The sequence below is a fragment of the Pseudorasbora parva genome, chromosome 19 (assembly GCF_024679245.1).
Source record: "Pseudorasbora parva isolate DD20220531a chromosome 19, ASM2467924v1, whole genome shotgun sequence".
NCBI lineage: Eukaryota > Metazoa > Chordata > Actinopteri > Cypriniformes > Gobionidae > Pseudorasbora > Pseudorasbora parva.
The window spans coordinates 20,446,579-20,464,779 of NC_090190.1; the positions used below are offsets into that span (position 1 = coordinate 20,446,579).

Here is an 18,201-nt window from a genome sequence, read left to right on the forward strand (position 1 = left end):
TCAAGAATAAATAATTGCACTAGTAACAATGTAATTATTGATAACAGAAATTCGCATTTTTACTGGTAAGGATTGTATTTCTGATATCTGAAATTGGAATTTCTGGTAAGAAACTAGTAAGAAATCAATTATTGATATCAACAATTTAATTTGAATGGCCACCTATGGTGACATTTCACAGTGAAAATACAATTTACTGATATCAAGAATTAGAGTTGTTACTAGTGGAAATTAAATTGTTGATATCAAATATTTGCATTTTAACTAGTAAAAAATAAATTGTTGATATCAAGATTTAACATTGTTACTAGTGGAAATGTAATTTCTGATATCAAAATGTTTTATTGTTACTAGTGGAAATCTAATTCCTGATATCAAGAATTAACATTTTAACTAGTGAAAATTGAATTGTTGATATCACAAATACATATCCTGAGATTGAATAAAAGTCAAAACAGCTTGCCTATTGCCATTTCCATAGTATTAATTGTTGATATCAAGAATAACATTTTTTACTAGTCCATCCATCCATCCATTTAATTCTTGATATAGATGTACTATTAGATGTACTATTTTAATGTACTATTAGATTTAGATTTTATTTTATTTCCTTATGTTTGTGACTAGTCTAACAGTCAGAGCTACAATTGGGACAGTTGTTGATTGCTGGAAGCCACTGAGAGGACATTGTTCGTCGTTTCGCCGTTTTCCACCGCTTCTCTAATGTTTATGTTTGAATTGCTGCGGTTGGTTCTGGTTTGGAGGACATTTGTTGTTTCTCGCCGCGACTGCTCACTGGTGGTCTCCCTTGGGCTTAAGCTGTATGGTGGCTGAAGTTTAGACCGGGCTAGCGTCATCCGGGCCATTGTCATCGGCGTCCGGCATGATGTTGGGATGTTCCGCTTCTCGGCTGCGCCGCTGTTCCGTCGTGCATTGCGGCCGTGGAGCGGCTTGGACTTCTGCGCCGACCCCGGTGTGTCCACAGAAGTGCCCGGAAAAATGTTCTGCCTCCTGCATGGTGCTGTGGCGATCCCCATCGTTTGAAACGTCATGAAGACCCATCATCTGGTCTTCAGCTGTCGTGCCTCGGCGATGTCATCGGGACACTGCCGCTGGGAGAAATCTGAAACATGGAGTGGACCACAGTGTGCTGCGGAGCTAACAGAGACTTCCACCATCAGCTGTTTTCTGTTCACCATCAGCTGTTTTCTGTTCACCATCAGCTCTGTTTCTGTTCACCATCAGCTCTGTTTCTGTTCTGTTTTCTGTGTTGGTTGATTGTTTGTAGTATTCTATATTTTTACTTTTTATTCATTTTTTGTTGTTATTCCCCCTGTTGCACTTTGAGATTCTTCGGAATGAAAAGTGCATTATAAATAAAATCTATTATTATTATTATTATTATTATTATTATTATTATTATATCAACAATTAGATTTGTCCGAGTGATGATGTCATTGTTGATATCAAGAATGAACATTTTTAGTAGTGGAAATGTCATTTCTGATATCAAAAATGGCCATTGTTACTAGTCGAAATATAATTTCTGATATCAAGAATTAACTTTGTTGATATTAAGGATAGGCTATATATCCTGCGAATTAATACATGTTAAAACGGCTTGCCATACCTATTAGCCTAAAAGTAAACATAACTTTTTTTTTTTTTTTTTTTAGTATCAACACACAACTTATTTAAAATAAACAGCAGACGTCCTCAGTGTGCAGTGTTTTGACCTAGCTGAGTTTTGCAAATTGACAAAGCAAATTGGTTCAATTCATTCAAAGAACCAGAAAGTGTATTACTGCGTTGTAACAGTGTGTTTGATCATTTACATGGCGGAAAGTTGTTGATGGTTGGAATTAGCACAAATGCAACAAAATTGACTTTTGGGCTTTTATTTTGGAAAACGTCAATGAGGGTCCCTTATTTTGACTACAGGCTTTTTGACTTTTATTTTGGAAAATTCCAGTGAGTGTCCCTTATTTTGAATCTCACATTTATACTGTTGCTGGTTTTGCACGCCGAGCTACTGCACCGGGGAAAATGTCTCGAGTTTACGTAGGAAAATTGAGCTATCGCGCCAGAGAGAAAGATGTAGAACGGTTTTTTAAAGGTTATGGGAAGATACTGGAAGTGGACCTGAAAAATGGGTAAGTAATATCCTCTTTATACGGTCAAATAAAATGTGCAACCGGAACATCGATTGAGTCATTAAGAAGGATAAACTGTTTGTTCTTCTGCTCCACACGATCTAAAAGAGCATTATGTTAGGAATTCAGTAGAAGCATTACTAATTAATTACGCATAGAAATATATATGGAAACATTATCGGCTTTTAATCAGTGTTTTTAAATATTTTCGCTCTTTTAGCATAGCATGCTAATGCTAACCCCCATTGTTTCCAGGCTAGCCTCGTTCTTCATTTTTATATTTTTTGTCCCATTCATTAAAAAAATAACTGTAACTTATATTTATTTTTATGATATCGATACAGTGGGGTCTGGTGCTCCCATTAAAATGCGTATATTTTACTTTTTTAAAAAACATTATTTTACCGCGGTATGTTAAAATGTTAATTAAAAACGAGAATATAACTTACGTCGTTACATTTTCAGTGGGCTCTCACTTTTTGTAACCTTAAACCTGCTATGTTTCTTATGGCGACTATATGTAATATTTTGGGTTTATGTGCTTGATTTCTTTAAATATATGAATACTTAAATGGTAGGAAATCACAATTCATGTATTTAACTAAATTGACTGTTAAAGAAAAAAAAAGCATATATAGGTGCTTTTTATATATCTGACCAAACTTAGTTTTTCAAGAGAGAATATTATAACATAAAACTGTGCTTATCAATCTATCTAATGACGGTATCCATTAAATAAGACTATTATAGTCTATTATAATCTTTATTATATTATATAGGCTAACAAAAGTAACCATGGGAATAGCTGAAAAGTCTTGATTAAACGACTAGATTTTGTTGTGTTAAGTAAATTTCACATGCATACTTTTCCTCAAAGCTCATTAATCCCATGTTTCTCTTTTAGATATGGATTTGTAGAGTTTGATGACCCCCGTGATGCAGATGACGCTGTGTACGATTTGAACGGAAAAGATCTTTGTGGAAAGAGAGTGATAGTGGAGCACACCATAGGACAGCGCCGTGATGGAGGCAACAGATCTGGAAGAAGTAAGTTATTAATTTTCCTGTTCTTCTAGAATATGTACCTTAAACTATTTCTGTTTCATATGATCTTCTACTTGTTTGAAGTTTGTATTGTGCAAACACTGATTTGTTTCAGGCTTCTCAGCTGGAGAGTTTGGTACTCAACATGCCTGTTATGATTATTAAACATTATACCAGAATTAGTTGTTTCCCAAATTTATATTTCCAGTGATGTCACCGCAGGTCTTCAGGTAAAGGAGATCGGCTCTGACATGGTTTCCACAATTCTGTTGAGTAAGACACTGATGGTTTAAAAACAGTGAATCACTTGTCCCTAGGCATGTTAATGTCATCATTGATTTGTTTTTGTTTTTTTCTTCATCTTCTCATTGACTCGCTTCTGATCTAAAAACAGAATGGAATGGCATGTTTGAGAGTGCGCAGTCTCAGTTTGAGAAGCCTGAAAATAGTATGTTTGGTAATTGCCTTTGTAACATCATATGCAGTTACTGTTTAACTTTCTAGGGAGCAAAATTTTTGGATGGTAATCTTTATAATGCTATTGAAGGGTGATTCTTCAGTTGGTGTCCTTGAAGCATTATAACAGAGTGTACTTTTTAGGAGGGGGAAGGGTCTGCCAAGTAAGTTTCTCAAGTGTCCCTAAATGAAGAATCATCCAGATAAACTTTTAGTAAATGTAAATATTGTAATTTCTGCTTCACTGTATGCAGATATCTTTTGTTGCAATATAATTGATTGATTTTTTTTTCTTTTCATTTTTAAAAATGAAAACTATTTATTTCAAAATAATGTCAAAGCTAGAAATTTAACCCTCAATGTTTTATTAAAAGAGTCTGACCGCCTGCCCCTTTTGCTGGCCATGGTGTCCCCCTTCCCATGCGTGTGGCTCTTTGACCAAACTGGGCCCCTGGGCAGACCATTAAAGCGAGCCAATGTGAATGAGGACCGCTTTTCCCATTAAGCCGGGTGGTGAGGATACCAATGGGTTTAGGAGATGTGGGTTGAGCTCTTTTAGGTGCCTGTAATATGTTTTTGGTTTTATTTCTTTTCACATTTTCCTTTTCCCCTGTTAAATAATCTTTTAAATTTAAGCACAGCGTAAGTATGTTATTTGGTGGAATATTTTTCAGTTCTTAAAGAATAAATCCATCTATTAAAGTGATAGTTCACCTAATAATGATTGTCATTTATTTACCCATGTGCCATTCCAAAGCTGTATGACTTGCTTTTTTTTTCTGCAGAACACAAGATATTTTGAAATATGATTCACTTATTTATTTATTTATTTATTTGTTTATTTATTGTCCAGTTTTAGACCCCACTATCTAAAAAAAAAAAAAAAATCTATACAGACAAATCATCTTTTGTGTTACACAGACATATGGGTGAATAAATGATAAATTCATTTTTTGGTGAAATGTCCCTTTAAGTTAGAGGGTAAAATTCAGTTTGTAATATATAACATTCTAGTAGAAGTAAATCCAGTTTCTTAAACTTATTTTCTTGAAATTTACAGATTTTTGTAGACATTATAAATGTAATCTTTTTGTGTTTCTGTGTGTGAAATCCACAAAGCCTTAAAGGCTTTTACCAATCCTGAACTATATCCATCTTATTCTCGTCATTTTGAAGGTAATAATCGGTATGGGCGTGGAGGAGGGGACAGGTACGGCCCACCTACGCGAACTGATTACAGGCTGATTGTGGAAAATCTGTCTAGTCGCTGCAGCTGGCAGGACCTGAAGGTAATTAAACACTAGTTGTATAGGGCTGTTCGATTCCGAAATGTTTGGGTATTTGAACAAACCCCTTACTCAAAGAAATGGATGACCACTTGTTGAGGAGAGGTGTGCTGTTACTTTTCAAAGTGATCAGACTTATGATTTTATAATAAAATATTATAATGTAAAATAAAAATGATTAGAGTGACCTAAACAATATCACAGAGATATAAGAATGTGATTTATTTTGTTACATTATCATCTTTGGACAATAAGTAACTTTCTAGCACCCTAGCAACTACATAGCAAAATGCTAAAACAGTTTAAACATCTTAGCAATTTTAAATCCAATAATCCTGCCAGTAGCCAAGTGACTTTTTTGTCCCTCCGAATCAAACTTTTGTTTTTGAAAAATCACTATGAAATCAAAATCACAATACAGTATTTATTATAAGTCAAAATAACTTCCCCCTCACTCCTGCAAAGACATCTCTTGTTTGGTAAAAGTAGCAGCAGCCTGTCACTCACATGAGATCACAGCAATATCATACCGCAACGTTCCAATCAGTTCTAGATTGAAGTCCTGTCCTACTAACTAATCTTGTTTGAGAAGCCGCCTCGCAATAGGGAAAGACAGCTCAGGCCTTGTGGTTCCCTCACAACAACAAAAAGTCACTCTTCAAAACTTTTACCCTCTCTTTTCAATCTGCCAACTTCCACCATAACTGCTGAGAACATTACATTTTTCAAGAAGCAGTTGGAGACACACCTCTTCCACAAGACACACACACACACACACACTTAAACCAAGGAACTTACACAAACACACACGCTCACATTTATTCTTTTCTCTAGCTGCTTTTAACGAAATCTAATTGTGTAATAATCTTGGCATTGTGTACTACATTGATTGAATGCTTTGTTCCTCTTTTGTAAGTTGATTTGGATAAACGCATTTGCTGAATTATAAATGTAATAAGGAAGAAAGAACAATCGTAGCTTCCATTTCATTCTGACTTTATGCCTTTTGGAAATTTAGAATGTTCTGTAAACGTGATCAACTATTTTGTCTTGAGTCACTAATGTGTCATTTATTCATTTCAGGATTACATGCGTCAGGCTGGTGAGGTAACTTATGCAGACACTAATAAGGGCCGCAAGAACGAGGGGGTCATAGAGTTCAGGCAGTACTCAGACATGAAAAGAGCCCTTGAGAAACTTGACGGCACTGAGGTCAATGGAAGGAAAATTCGTCTCATCGAGGACCGACCTGGTGCCAGACGCAGACGCTCATATTCTCGCAGTGCCTCCAGGTGCAAACAAATCTTTTTTAATAATTGAATTATTGTAAATGTGGGGGACGTATAACTGATAATAAAGTTTTGCATTTCCACTAGGGATGCTCATTTCGGTTAATTTTCCCGACCGATTATCATTAATCGATTATTAACCGTTAACTGGTAAGATTATAATATTGAATTGGCATTACATAAAAATACAATTGATGAGTGTCTGTGACCCGTTAAAAATACTCTTTTCACGTGTTTATTTTATTGTGCAAACAGCATAATACAGAACAGCTCAACAACAGAACCTAGATTCACACTAGAGCCCTGCATTTATGCCCCGGCTGACTTTTTCACTATAGGCCGGGCTTCAGGCCAATTTTCACATCATACCTAAACATGGGCCAGGCTTCGGACCTTTTTTAGGCTTCTCCTTCGTTTTATATTTATTTTATTAATTAAAAGAAACAATGTGCTGCACTGGTGCATGAGACCATAATAGCTTACGTGACTGTCAAGACATGACTCGCAGAGTCCAGCAGCAGCGTGCGTTTCTTCAGCAGCTGCTAGTTATGGCCTTTTTACAACTGGTTCCTTCATTCGTTTTCTCTGACCAGGTATCTATCTGATAGTGAAAAATTTAACTCCTGGCAAATGGTTAAAAAATAAACGCGTGAGAGAGCGTTATGTTGTAGTCAGATAGATATGATGGTTCTACTGCAACACCCGCATCGCCACAAATGAGTAAAGCAAGCCAACGCAAATGGCCGTAAATGAAACTTAAAATAAGTCTCAGATGCTCAAAAACACAATGATCTTCGATAATTTTTTTAAAATGATCTTACCAGTGCTTATGTCGCTCTTCTTCATATTGCGGTCTTTGAATTTGAAATGAGCTGCTGAATAAAATGCATCTTGAATCTTTTGCTTTTGTTGCTGTGAACTCTGTTAAATACAGGCTATATGCGGGAATTGAAGATCTGATTTATAGGCTATTCATTTTGCAGAGGTGTAAGGTAGATAAGACAAACTGCATGTTCTTTTTTATTATTTATTTAGATTGTTTAGCTCGTTTCTTTTGGGAGTGGCGTTGCGAGCTGCAGGCCATCAGCCTTCCTCAGCTCGTCAAAAATGCCTTTTACTGTGGAGGAATATTATAGTAGGCCTAGATTAGTAGCCTAGGCTAAATTAACTAACATTGTGATGCTTAAAGTGTTATATCTATGGATTATATTATAGGCAAGACAAGTCGAGAGGCTGATTTGAGAGGCTAAGTTGATTAAACGTGGTCAACTGTTCGGCGGCTGGTCGCTTGGTCGTCACTTAATAAAATGTAAACTTTAATTTAACACACAAAAAGTTGCTCTAAACAATTTTCTAAATTAACTTAACAAATAAACGAAACAAAATATAACTAGTTTGACATTAAAAACAAAACTGAACTATTTTAATAGTTCCAGTCGGACTCGGGCCGAAATTTGTGTTAAGCTGTCGGACAAAACCACACTAGGAAAAGCATTAAACAAGGCTTCAGATGGCACTGATGCCCGGGGAATAGAGACGCCTCGCTAGAGCGGCTAGCATCGGAAAGCGACGTTCATTTGCTTTCCTCCACCAGTCAGGAGTTTGTACTACTGTTCTGTATTGTATAACCGTATAGCTTATTTTGCATGTAACTTCGTTATCCTTTCTGTCGAAATGGTCCCACACAGTATGCTTCTTTCCCATTGCTTCATTCTGTAAAGTCTGTGTCGGCATGTGTGGTTCGTTTCAAGTGTCGAAGTGCCCCGTGAGTAAAAAAAAACAAAAAAAACACCTTTAAACTGTTTAACTGATAGTGTTAATCGGTCAAAATTCTTACTATCGGTTAATGGTTAAATGGTCAATATGAGCATCCCTAATTTGCACAAATGTCATGTTACTTGGTGTCAAAAAGATAAGCTAAACAAACTGCTTGTAATAAAATCTACTTTAGAGTTTCACAGAGAACATGTGTAACGTTTCTTGCTTCTTGTACTCATTCTTCAGGTCTCGCTCAAGGAGCAGGAGGTCTCGCAGGAGCCGAAGCCACAGTCGAACCAGTAGCCGCTCAAGGTAGGCAAATAAAAGTGAATTGTGGTTGTAATAGAATGATCAAAGTTCGAGTCCACCAGAGGGTAGTAATTGCTAAAACAAAAGTTCTGTGTGCCTATTAGTCTTGTTAATGGATTTTTATTTTTTATAACCGTTCCCCCTTCTTTCCAGACCCTCTGGCTCACGATCACGCAGCAGGTCAACCAGCAAAAAGGCGAAGGGCAGGAGCAGTAGAATGGAGGAGAGCAGTAATGGAGCTCGCAGGGGAGGTGAAAGTGCCAGGGATAATAGCATGAGCTGCAGCCCACAGAGCAAAAAGAGCAAACGGGAGAACAAGAGAGATCGCTCCTATTCTCGGTCCAGATCTCGGTCCAGATCTCGGTCTAAATCTCGGTCTAAATCGGGCAACAACAGGGAGCTCTCCAGGGAGTCTGGGTCCAAATCTCAGGAGGCAACCAAGGGCAGTGATGATGGCAGAGTGGCTGAAAGGGTGCAGCGTTCTAGAGCTCATTCTCGATCCAGATCACAAACGCCACCAGATGCTGATCTGCGCAGAGAATCTAGATCCAGATCCAAATCTCGCTCACATTCACGCTCAAAATCGTATTCTCGGTCTCGATCCCACTCAAGGTCTCGTTCCTAAGTCCACTTCAAAAAAAAATTCTCAAATCAGTATTTTTCATCTTGTTTTCTAGTCTAACTTAAAATCTTTAAAACAAGAATATATCTTAAATTAATGTTTTTTTAAATACCCCACTGACTTTTTTTGTCACTAAATTGTTAGATTTTTTTTGCTTTAAATGAGGGAAAATGATTTGCTGTTGGGGTTAGAAAATTAACTTAATTCAAGGTATACTGTCTGAAAACAAGCCTGAATACATTACATTTTTTGAGAAGCAAACTGTATCTTGTTTTTAGATGTTATTTCTTGAAAATAAGATGACAAATAGACTGAAAATTATGTTTTGCAGTCGATGTCTAAATGTTGTTCTGCCCTTCATTTCTATTATTTGAAGCAAACCACTTTTCTTTTTTTTCTTCTTTTTTTTTGACAAATAGATAAGATAGGTATTAGGGAAAATGCTTGCTTATTCACAGTTCAGTATTTTCTGGTATTGTTAACCTTATTCTTTATTTTTAGTAGTGTTTTTATTTCAAAACTGCTTGCATATATTTTATTCACGAAGACTGAATAAAATTGAGCCCACAAAAGATGTCCTAAACCTTTGCATTGTATACTTTAGACATGTTCCATAAATGTTGTTAAGATGGGGCAGAGTTTATGGTCTTTTTACAACAAATTTCTCCATACAAAATAATAAAAAAAAACTGCCTCACAATATTTTGTGTCCATTTGGTTCATTTACAAGTGCTATTGGCAGGCTTAACAAATACTGGGTCAAAAGTATAAATAGTGTTTAAAGGAAATCAATTCAAACCTTTTTAACTTTGTGGAACTTTCATTCGATGAAAAAGCAAAACTGTTGAAGTGAATGCGCAAGTGCGAATGAAAATAAATAAGGTCAATTTGTATAGTGAAGAAAGAAATCTAGGCTAAACAGGTTTGCAATGACAGGAAGGTGAGTAAATGATGAAACATTTTCTTTGCTGAGTGTACTAATTCCATTAGTAACTACATTAGAATCTAAACAGTTTATCTATATTGAATATATCCTAATCTATTATGTATGGGTGTTATATTGGGAGAATGTGAGTCCAGGCTGCTCCGTTACATGTGGTGTTATGCAGCGGTCTTCTCAGCCCAATCATATTCATTCTCTACATGCTTCCCCTCGGTCCTGTCATCAGCAGACATGGAGTATCTTTTCATTATGCTGATGACACACAACTTTATATCAAAACTGCCCCAAGCCCCTCCACAGCTCTCACGACTCACCACTTGTCTTGACAAGATAACTGCATGGATGGGAAGTAACTTTCTCCAGTTGAACTCCAGTAAAACTGAGGCACTATTTGTTGGCACCGCTCATCAGATCCATTCCCCTCCCTTATCCCAGCTCATCTTTGACTGCCAGGTCTTCACTTTCTCCTCCTCAGTCACAAACCTATGGTTCGGTTTGACCCACAGCTGACTTTCAATGACCACATTATACACATTTGTAAAACCTCCTTCCACCAACTTCGAAACATCTCCAAACTTCGTCCCCTTCTAACCCTTCCAGATGCATAGAAACTTGTTCATGCCTTTATGTCCACCAGGCTGGTCTACTGCAACGGACTCTTAAGTGGGATTTTTGGCAGGAATATCCAAAAGCATCAATACAGAACAACCCACAACAGCGCTGCCAGAGTCCTTACAGTCCATAATATATGATCACATAACTCCCATTATGTGGTTAATTTTACCTGCACTTGCACTGCACTGGCTCCCTGTTTCATCCTAGATCAACTGCAAATTCCTCCTGCATCACCGGACATGCACCACCATATCTTCAAGAACTCATCACTTGGTAATCCTCCACCTACACCCTCAGATCATAAGGCCACCTACTTCCCCACCACCAGGCTTCGTACCATGGGGGAGCTTTTTTGCTCGGCTGCACTGCGGCTTTGGAACCACCTCCCCAGTGAGCTGAGAACAGTACATAGCCTGGACTAGTTAAAAGCAGAACTGAAGAAACCTTTTTGTGTTGATTGTTTTTACTTTTTTATTCATGTGTGTTATTTTCCCCCTTTCCTTTGTTTGTGAACGAAAAGGGCTTTATAAATAAGATTTATTATTATTATTATTATTATTATTATTATTATTATTATTATTATTATTATTATTATTATTATGAAGGTCATTCGCGGACAATTATTTTCTCGCCTCTTCATGTAAAAATAATTCCACAAGATGTCGCCAACATTCAGATAACAGAAAAAGCGTATGTCCGGTGTCTGGAATGGAATTTCTTTACTATACTTCCAACTGTGTACATGCGTTTACAGGCATTTCGTATTATTTTGCTTTAATATTACACAACAAACATATTTATAAACACCCACCAACATATATTGGGGCTTTATTTCTCAAAACCCTAAGGGGAGCAATATAGCCTGTTGAATGTGTATTTTGTCCCCTGTCTGATTATATGGACAGCGAACTGAAGTCTGGTCACTCACTCTATTGAGTCTTTAAAAAAAAAAACGACGAAGGAGGCGCTCTCCTCTACACTTTACTGAGGGGAAAACACGGAATGTGGACATTGGAGAAGGAACAGACGGTGGCTACTGATGATGGAGCGATATTTACCTTATCTGTCTTTAGAAAGTCATTTTTTTTAACCATTCACTGTCCTCTTCTGGAGAGGAAGAGCTGTCATGGGAGACGCGCGGCACTTCGCACGCGTCTGGATTATTGATGGAGAACCGCGAAACTTCGCAGTGGATGAAAAACATCACGAACACGCGTGTCCAGCGCGGTAGAACGATGGAACGCGGACGCGATACACTGTAACAAAGGCAAGTAAACGCATTATCTCCTGAGGCGCGTTTGATACATTGTTCAAAGCGCCAATATTAATACAGCAACTGCCTTGACCTTATTAGAGGTCGATAGATTTCAAATGTTATTAATGAAGTCTAATGTTAAATCGAGAAATGGTGCCTTCAACACGTAGGGCTGTTTAATTTCATGTGATATACAGAGAAAAAGCATATATTTATTAGAATGAATGAATCTGAAATTGAGCCAAATATTAAGAAGAAAAAAAAAGGTTATATTAGCACAAGCTGTACAATCTTTGAGAAGCTTATTGAAATGTGTGTGAAATGCTAATGAATTACAACTAAATAATGTAGCATTTCTGGTGCGTTTATTGAAAAAATGTATGTGGTGCATTATATTTAACATGCACACATAAATGGCGAATGACTCCTAGGCTATATTAAGAAAAAAGTTTTAATGAGGCTTACTGCTGTCAGAAATGATCGTGAATTGGCCGTATTATGTGATGTGTAAAGTGGTAAATACAGCAGAGGCTTTACGAGTCCATTTAGAGACTGTACATCCAGCTATGCTATGATGTGTTCTGACATAAATGTAAGCGACAGTCAAGTTCAACTACAAAGGGATGTCTTGGGTGCATAAATAATTGACTGTACAAATAATCAAACGATAATTTGAAACATTCAACACAATTCGGATTCAACGATTGATCTACATCTGCTGTTTATATGTTATACTCTTGTATAATTAATTTCACCCATTTGGAAACCAGAGTGAACAGCCATTAAAAGTAAAGCTGAAATTTGTAATGGAAAAAGAGGTCTGGAATTCATCAGTTCAGTCTTTTGATGAATCAATCCAAACATGCCCCAAGATGCATGGCACTATACATTGTTTTTCTATATGGATCTCATTTAACTTACAACGTGTGACATTTGCATAGTTGTAAAGGTATATGTTTATCGTTTATAATTGATTAGCATTGATTTCAAAAGGAAGTGAGTGCCAAAACTAAATGACTATTATTATTATTATTATTATTGTTGTTGTTGTTGTTGTTGTTGTTGTTATAAACAATTTTGACCCTATCCTCATTGTTTACATTTAACCATATTACATTATATCTTTAAATATTAACAATATCTTGCTTACAAGTTCTATTTGATGAGTACTCTAGCAGAACATCCAAAGCATTTCCCATGAGTTTAAACAAACCAAGGGAGAGGATAGAATTGTAAATTACATTTCCAGAATTGTTAAGAAACCTCTGCCAATGGAGCATTTGTTATTCCAGAGTAAATTTGCCACATATAATTTCTCATTTATGGATTTTTGATAGACCAAAAGAAGCATGGACTTTGGAGATTTAGTTCAATTTATTTTTGCCTTGGTCAGTGCCTGTACAACCAACAGAAAGCTTCTCCAAACACCTGTTTCTTCTTCAAGTTAAAATCAACAACATAAATAAATGCTGTCTTATATGACCTAAAAACAGCTAACCGGGTTGGAAATCATCTGGAGCTCCCTTTGGGAGTCCAGCTGGGTAGTTTATCTGTCAGTGTAGAAATATGTCATGCCTCAAAACTATTGCAACAGTTTACAAAAAGTTTGAGGGATAGAGAATACTCTTGCTGCAATAAATCACAGCATCAGACACTTTACTTGTAAGTATGGTTGTATTTAGAGTATATAACATTTATTTAAATAGATTTAAATAGATATGGTTTGTTTGTGGTGCCCCATCCAGAGGAATCAGATTTGTTTTACTGTACTGTACACAGCTCTGAAGATCTCATGCTGCCATGTTTCATTATGTTTCATTTTATTGTAGGGGAATTACAGTTAGACCCTATAATGAGACCAATATGCTCAGTGAAGACCAGGAGTCAAAGATGTTGTCATTTGACAGTTTATTGAAGACAAATTTATCCACACTTCCAAAGGACGTAGAAATGAGTGAGAGGATACATCCTCAAAGGAAATATAGGAAAAACTACTATTTACAGGTTCAGATAAGTTAACAGATAATTCTAGCAGCATCCTAACATGGTATTCTGTTCTTTAAGCATATTAACTGATGTAAAGACATTATATTTGACACACTTTTTTTCAATATATATAACACATTTTGGTAAGTGAGTCATAAATTCCGCAAAGACTCTTATCTGGGAAAATGTGGAACTCTCCTGGAGACTATTCCTGTGGCATGATCACATGCATATCATAATAATAAAAAACCCTTGCAAGCACCATTAGATAGATAGGTGATATATTTCCCCTTCAATGCTGAGTTTTGTCAGGACTTCAATGGAACAGAATATAAAAAACTATATCCATACAGGGCACAGATACGAACAAAGGATTCACTGTCGTTGTTTAACATATATGCACCAGTGGTGCTATAAATTCTAGAAAGAGTTACACAAGCTAAGTATGCATATGTGTAAGAGCAGGGGGGTCCAGACTTGGTCCTGGAGGGCAGCTCTCCTGCAGAGTTTAGCTTCAGCTTGCCTCAACACACCTGCTGGAAATTTCTATTATGCCTTATAAGACTTTGATTAGCTGGTTCAGCTGTGTTTTATTGGAGCTGGAGCTAAAATCTGCAGGACAGTGCCCCACCAGGAGCAGGATTGGACACCCCTGAGGACAAATGTAGTGTGTTATTTACTTTAGTGAGTTTAGACACAGTTGTCTTTACATTTCTCACACAGCTATCATCAGAAGAGCAGACTAAAATGAATAAGAATAAAGTTCAAACTGACAGCTCTCTTTCTACAAAATATGACTTATGATTAATCAGGTTGTATGAGCAAATTAATTAATTACAAAAAAGCATATATTTAGAAGCCTGGCTAAATAGTAAATACTGCTGCATTCCTGACATTGGTCAGACCCTCAAATACCAAATAAAGACATTGCCTGTAGCATAAATACCAGAATAAATACACTGGTTTAAGTAAAATATAAATTCCAATTCATTATATAACACAAGAAGATGGGTTGTATAAATCCACCTCCTTCAAAATCATTTGATCATCTACTGACCGAGAAGAATTCCATTCCATTCTTTGTTTGTGCCATTTTTCTTTGAATTTCTCATCAAAGGACAAGACGCACTATTTCAGACATGGACAGTCTTTTTTCTTTTTAAATCAGTTTGGATTCATCCTGTAAAAAAATGCAACAGTTATAAAATTACAATTAAAGTCCATGGGGTAAATTAACAATTAATTCATTTGTTTACACAGTCCAGTGAGTCAATGGCTTGACTTGTATTTAACCTGGAACATTCCTGCAATTCATTATTATGTATTAAGTGCTTTTTGAAGGTTGTGAAGGAATGTGCAGAAATCCCTGCACATTTTCTTAAATTATTTAAAACAAGACAATCGCCAATGGATTAAATATTAATAGAAGCCGTTATAACGAACAATCTGAGTAGGACTAAAAGAGAAAAAAAAAAAGATCCCAGGAGCATTAGCATTAATGTTTCAATCATAGAGTTTAAACAAGGGATTATAATAGCTCTAGCATATAGATGATCCAAGCTGTATATTGGTTTAGGGGTCTGAATGAAAACAAAATATTGATTTGAATAAATTACTGAATGCATGTCATCACTTGACCTCAACCTTGATATCCCATTTCCTCCTCACCTTTCCAGATTCCCATAAGGGATCATTATAGACCAGTTTATGCCATGAGGAGTCAGAAGTCCCAGACATCAGGCACACCTTCCCGTCAACGCCTGCCACGTTTCAGTCTTCACTCCAGAAGAAAGAAAGAATGTGTAATCCAGGGAAAGCTGCGTATCCGTTCCATGCCTGGTGCCTTTCTTGTGCTTGGGGTGGTGGTGGTTGTCGTTGGCACTGCCCTCGCCGTGGCGGGCTACTGGCCATACAGGGCTCATCGATCATCATTGGACACTGTAGAGGAAGGATCCTCTGGAAGCGCATCAGGAAAGGGATTAGGTTCCAGAGGAGGGTTCTCTGCAGCAAGTCTAGTTCATAATGAAAGGATGAAACTTCTAGGACCTGTCATAATGGGAGTGGGACTTTTTATACTTATTTGTGCCAATGCGGTACTCTATGAGAATCGGGACAGGGAAACTCAAATGCTTCTGGCTCAGATGCGTAGCGTCATTTGCTCTGTTTCTGCAGCAATGCCATCAGCTGACCTCTTGCAGGTGAACTCTCTTGCCAGGCACTACCAATGGGTCAGCAGTTTACCTGCAACCCACCTGAACATCCTGTGCCTGCATGAGATGTCCAGTTCAGAGCCTCTACTCCAAGTGAAGAGCATGGATGAGGAGGACAGCACTCAGCAGCAAGACACAGTGCACACTGAGGTGCTTCATCATCAGGACTCTTCATCTTCCTCCTCTATTCACTCCTCCAACTCTTGCAACAACAGTAACGAGGTGTTTTGCACGGAGGAACAGGGGTCCAACTCTGCACCGGATCTGCGGCAAGAAAGTAATTTTGGACTAAGCAACTGTATGGCTGCGTCCTCTATGTCCACACTAGGTGGGGAGGACTTTGAGATCTTCTCCATCCCACCCAGACGCTCTTACAGCATGAGTCACAGGACTAAACCACATATAATGCCCAGGGATTTGGTTCACCCAGAGGACAAGTCTGTGTCTTCTATGGGTCACAATAGACTACTTCCAAGACAGTCCAGCTCAGAGGTGTGTGTGAACATGGTTGGAGTTGGCGTTACAACCCATGACCTCATACCTGTGGAAGAGCAGAGGCACCGCAGCTGGCCTCGGCTAGACCTCGGAAGCGCCAGGAGGTATCTCAAACTGGAGAATAAAGAGGACTCTGTGGACAAGTTACTGGACAAGCTTGAGCAGCAATGCTTACAGATTAACAAAAGCTATGGCTCAGGTCCCTTCCAGTGAGCTGAGGTTTAATCATTACATTAATGGATTGGCAGTTCCCATGGTCGTTAGGAGGAGTCTCACTTACACTTGGAATAACTCAAATTGGCAGTTTCCAGTGGATATTGTTTGCACAGTTTCTGGAATCCCTTGAGGCCAACTGATTTGCTAATTTCCAAGACCTGGCCTTTTATCTCACTTGACTAATTTTTGTAACTAGTTTGTTTGGAGATTTGCAGAGTACGGAAATGTCACTTGAAAGAACATTAACACCTGCAACATGGTCCCTGCTGCCCTTGACAGTATGGAAATACAGCATACGTCCTAAAGGAAACTAGGGAAGGAGGTATTTTGCAGTCAAGAGAATGTGCTAAATCGTTTGTGATGTCAGATGAGTGGATGGATCCCACACCTTATGTGTAAAAGGCCAATTGGTGGGATCAGTTTGTTATTATTGCTAAAGCTACTTGTTACTAGGACACAGTAAGCAGTGTTTCTTAATCTACAAGCTAGAATAAACTAAGACCTCAGCAGTGACTATATTCAAAGTAAACACATTTCTGACTTCCGAATTCAGGTCAGCCAAAAGAAATGGCTGCAGATTTGATAGAGATCAGAGACAACAATGGAGAATGCTGGTTCTTTGACCAAAAAATTGATTCATCCAAACAGCGTGATTATATTGAATTGTCCATTAGAATTATTTTAAATGGTTACATGTTAACGTAACCTCAATTGTAATGTCTGTAAATCTTTGTCTATGGTTTCCCAGATTGTCTATTCTCCTCGTATCTCACTTTTCTTTCATCTCTGCCTGGCGGCAACAGAAGCATTCATAATGAGGGTGCAGCGCCCTCTTGGCTTCATTAACCAAGGTGATCAGTATTTTTGCATGCACTCATGCGGGTACATAATTGCTTTCCCTTTAATAGGTGGAGCTAGACAGAGCCCCTCCTCTTTGCAGTGAGAATGTGTAACTTGTTTACAAAAAACAAGGCTGCCACCTGTCTCTGTTTTGTCTGTGTAGTCTGTTTTGGTACGCTGTGTTAATTGCTGTGTGTTCTCAATGTAGACTGAGCAATATCCACAGTCTGACTGACCAATTAATGATCAGATACTTTACACCACCTTTGAAATGAATTCCATGCCTGTGTTGCAAATAAAAGGCAAAACAAAACCACTTTGAATGCAAGTGTTTGTTTGCTGTCTGTGATTTTTCAATGTAGCATCAGGGGATCAAGTTGTGGTTTGTTGTGCCTTTGCTTTTGGTATTACTACAATTATGCAGGCCAAAATGTTTTTCTCCATCAACGGACAACATGATTTTTTTTTATTTTTTTTTTAGTATAAAATTATCATTCTTATGGCTTTTTTTTATTACCTTAGATATTGTCTCACAAAAAAAGAAAAGAAAGAACAAAAAAGAACTGAGAGCTCATGAAGGTACCAGTAGAGATTAGACTTAAAAAAAAAAAAAAATGCCATTTAAAATCTAATGAACAATGTTGTTGTAATATTTGCTTACTGCATTGTGGTCTTCTTTCTTGCATCTGTTTGCATACTTGGTGATTTTTCTTGCATACTGATC

General features: G+C 37.5%; 2 protein-coding genes across 2 annotated transcripts; both read left to right on the top strand.

Annotated features, from left to right (window-relative positions):
* Positions 1-1,986: 1,986 nt before the first annotated feature.
* On the top strand, positions 1,987-9,619 carry srsf4 (serine and arginine rich splicing factor 4). The gene is made up of 6 exons (XM_067425543.1): positions 1,987-2,153; positions 3,058-3,200; positions 4,830-4,942; positions 6,023-6,231; positions 8,233-8,298; positions 8,449-9,619. Exons 1-6 carry the CDS (start codon positions 2,047-2,049, stop codon positions 8,918-8,920), a joined length of 1,110 nt encoding a protein of 369 aa, XP_067281644.1. The 5' UTR covers positions 1,987-2,046; the 3' UTR covers positions 8,921-9,619.
* A 1,695-nt stretch (positions 9,620-11,314) lies between these two features.
* Positions 11,315-17,793, top strand: tmem200b (transmembrane protein 200B). Its single transcript, XM_067425396.1, has 2 exons — positions 11,315-11,742; positions 15,393-17,793. The coding sequence occupies exon 2, from the start codon at positions 15,429-15,431 to the stop codon at positions 16,632-16,634; it is 1,206 nt and encodes a 401-aa protein (XP_067281497.1). The 5' UTR covers positions 11,315-11,742; positions 15,393-15,428; the 3' UTR covers positions 16,635-17,793.
* Positions 17,794-18,201: the final 408 nt, after the last annotated feature.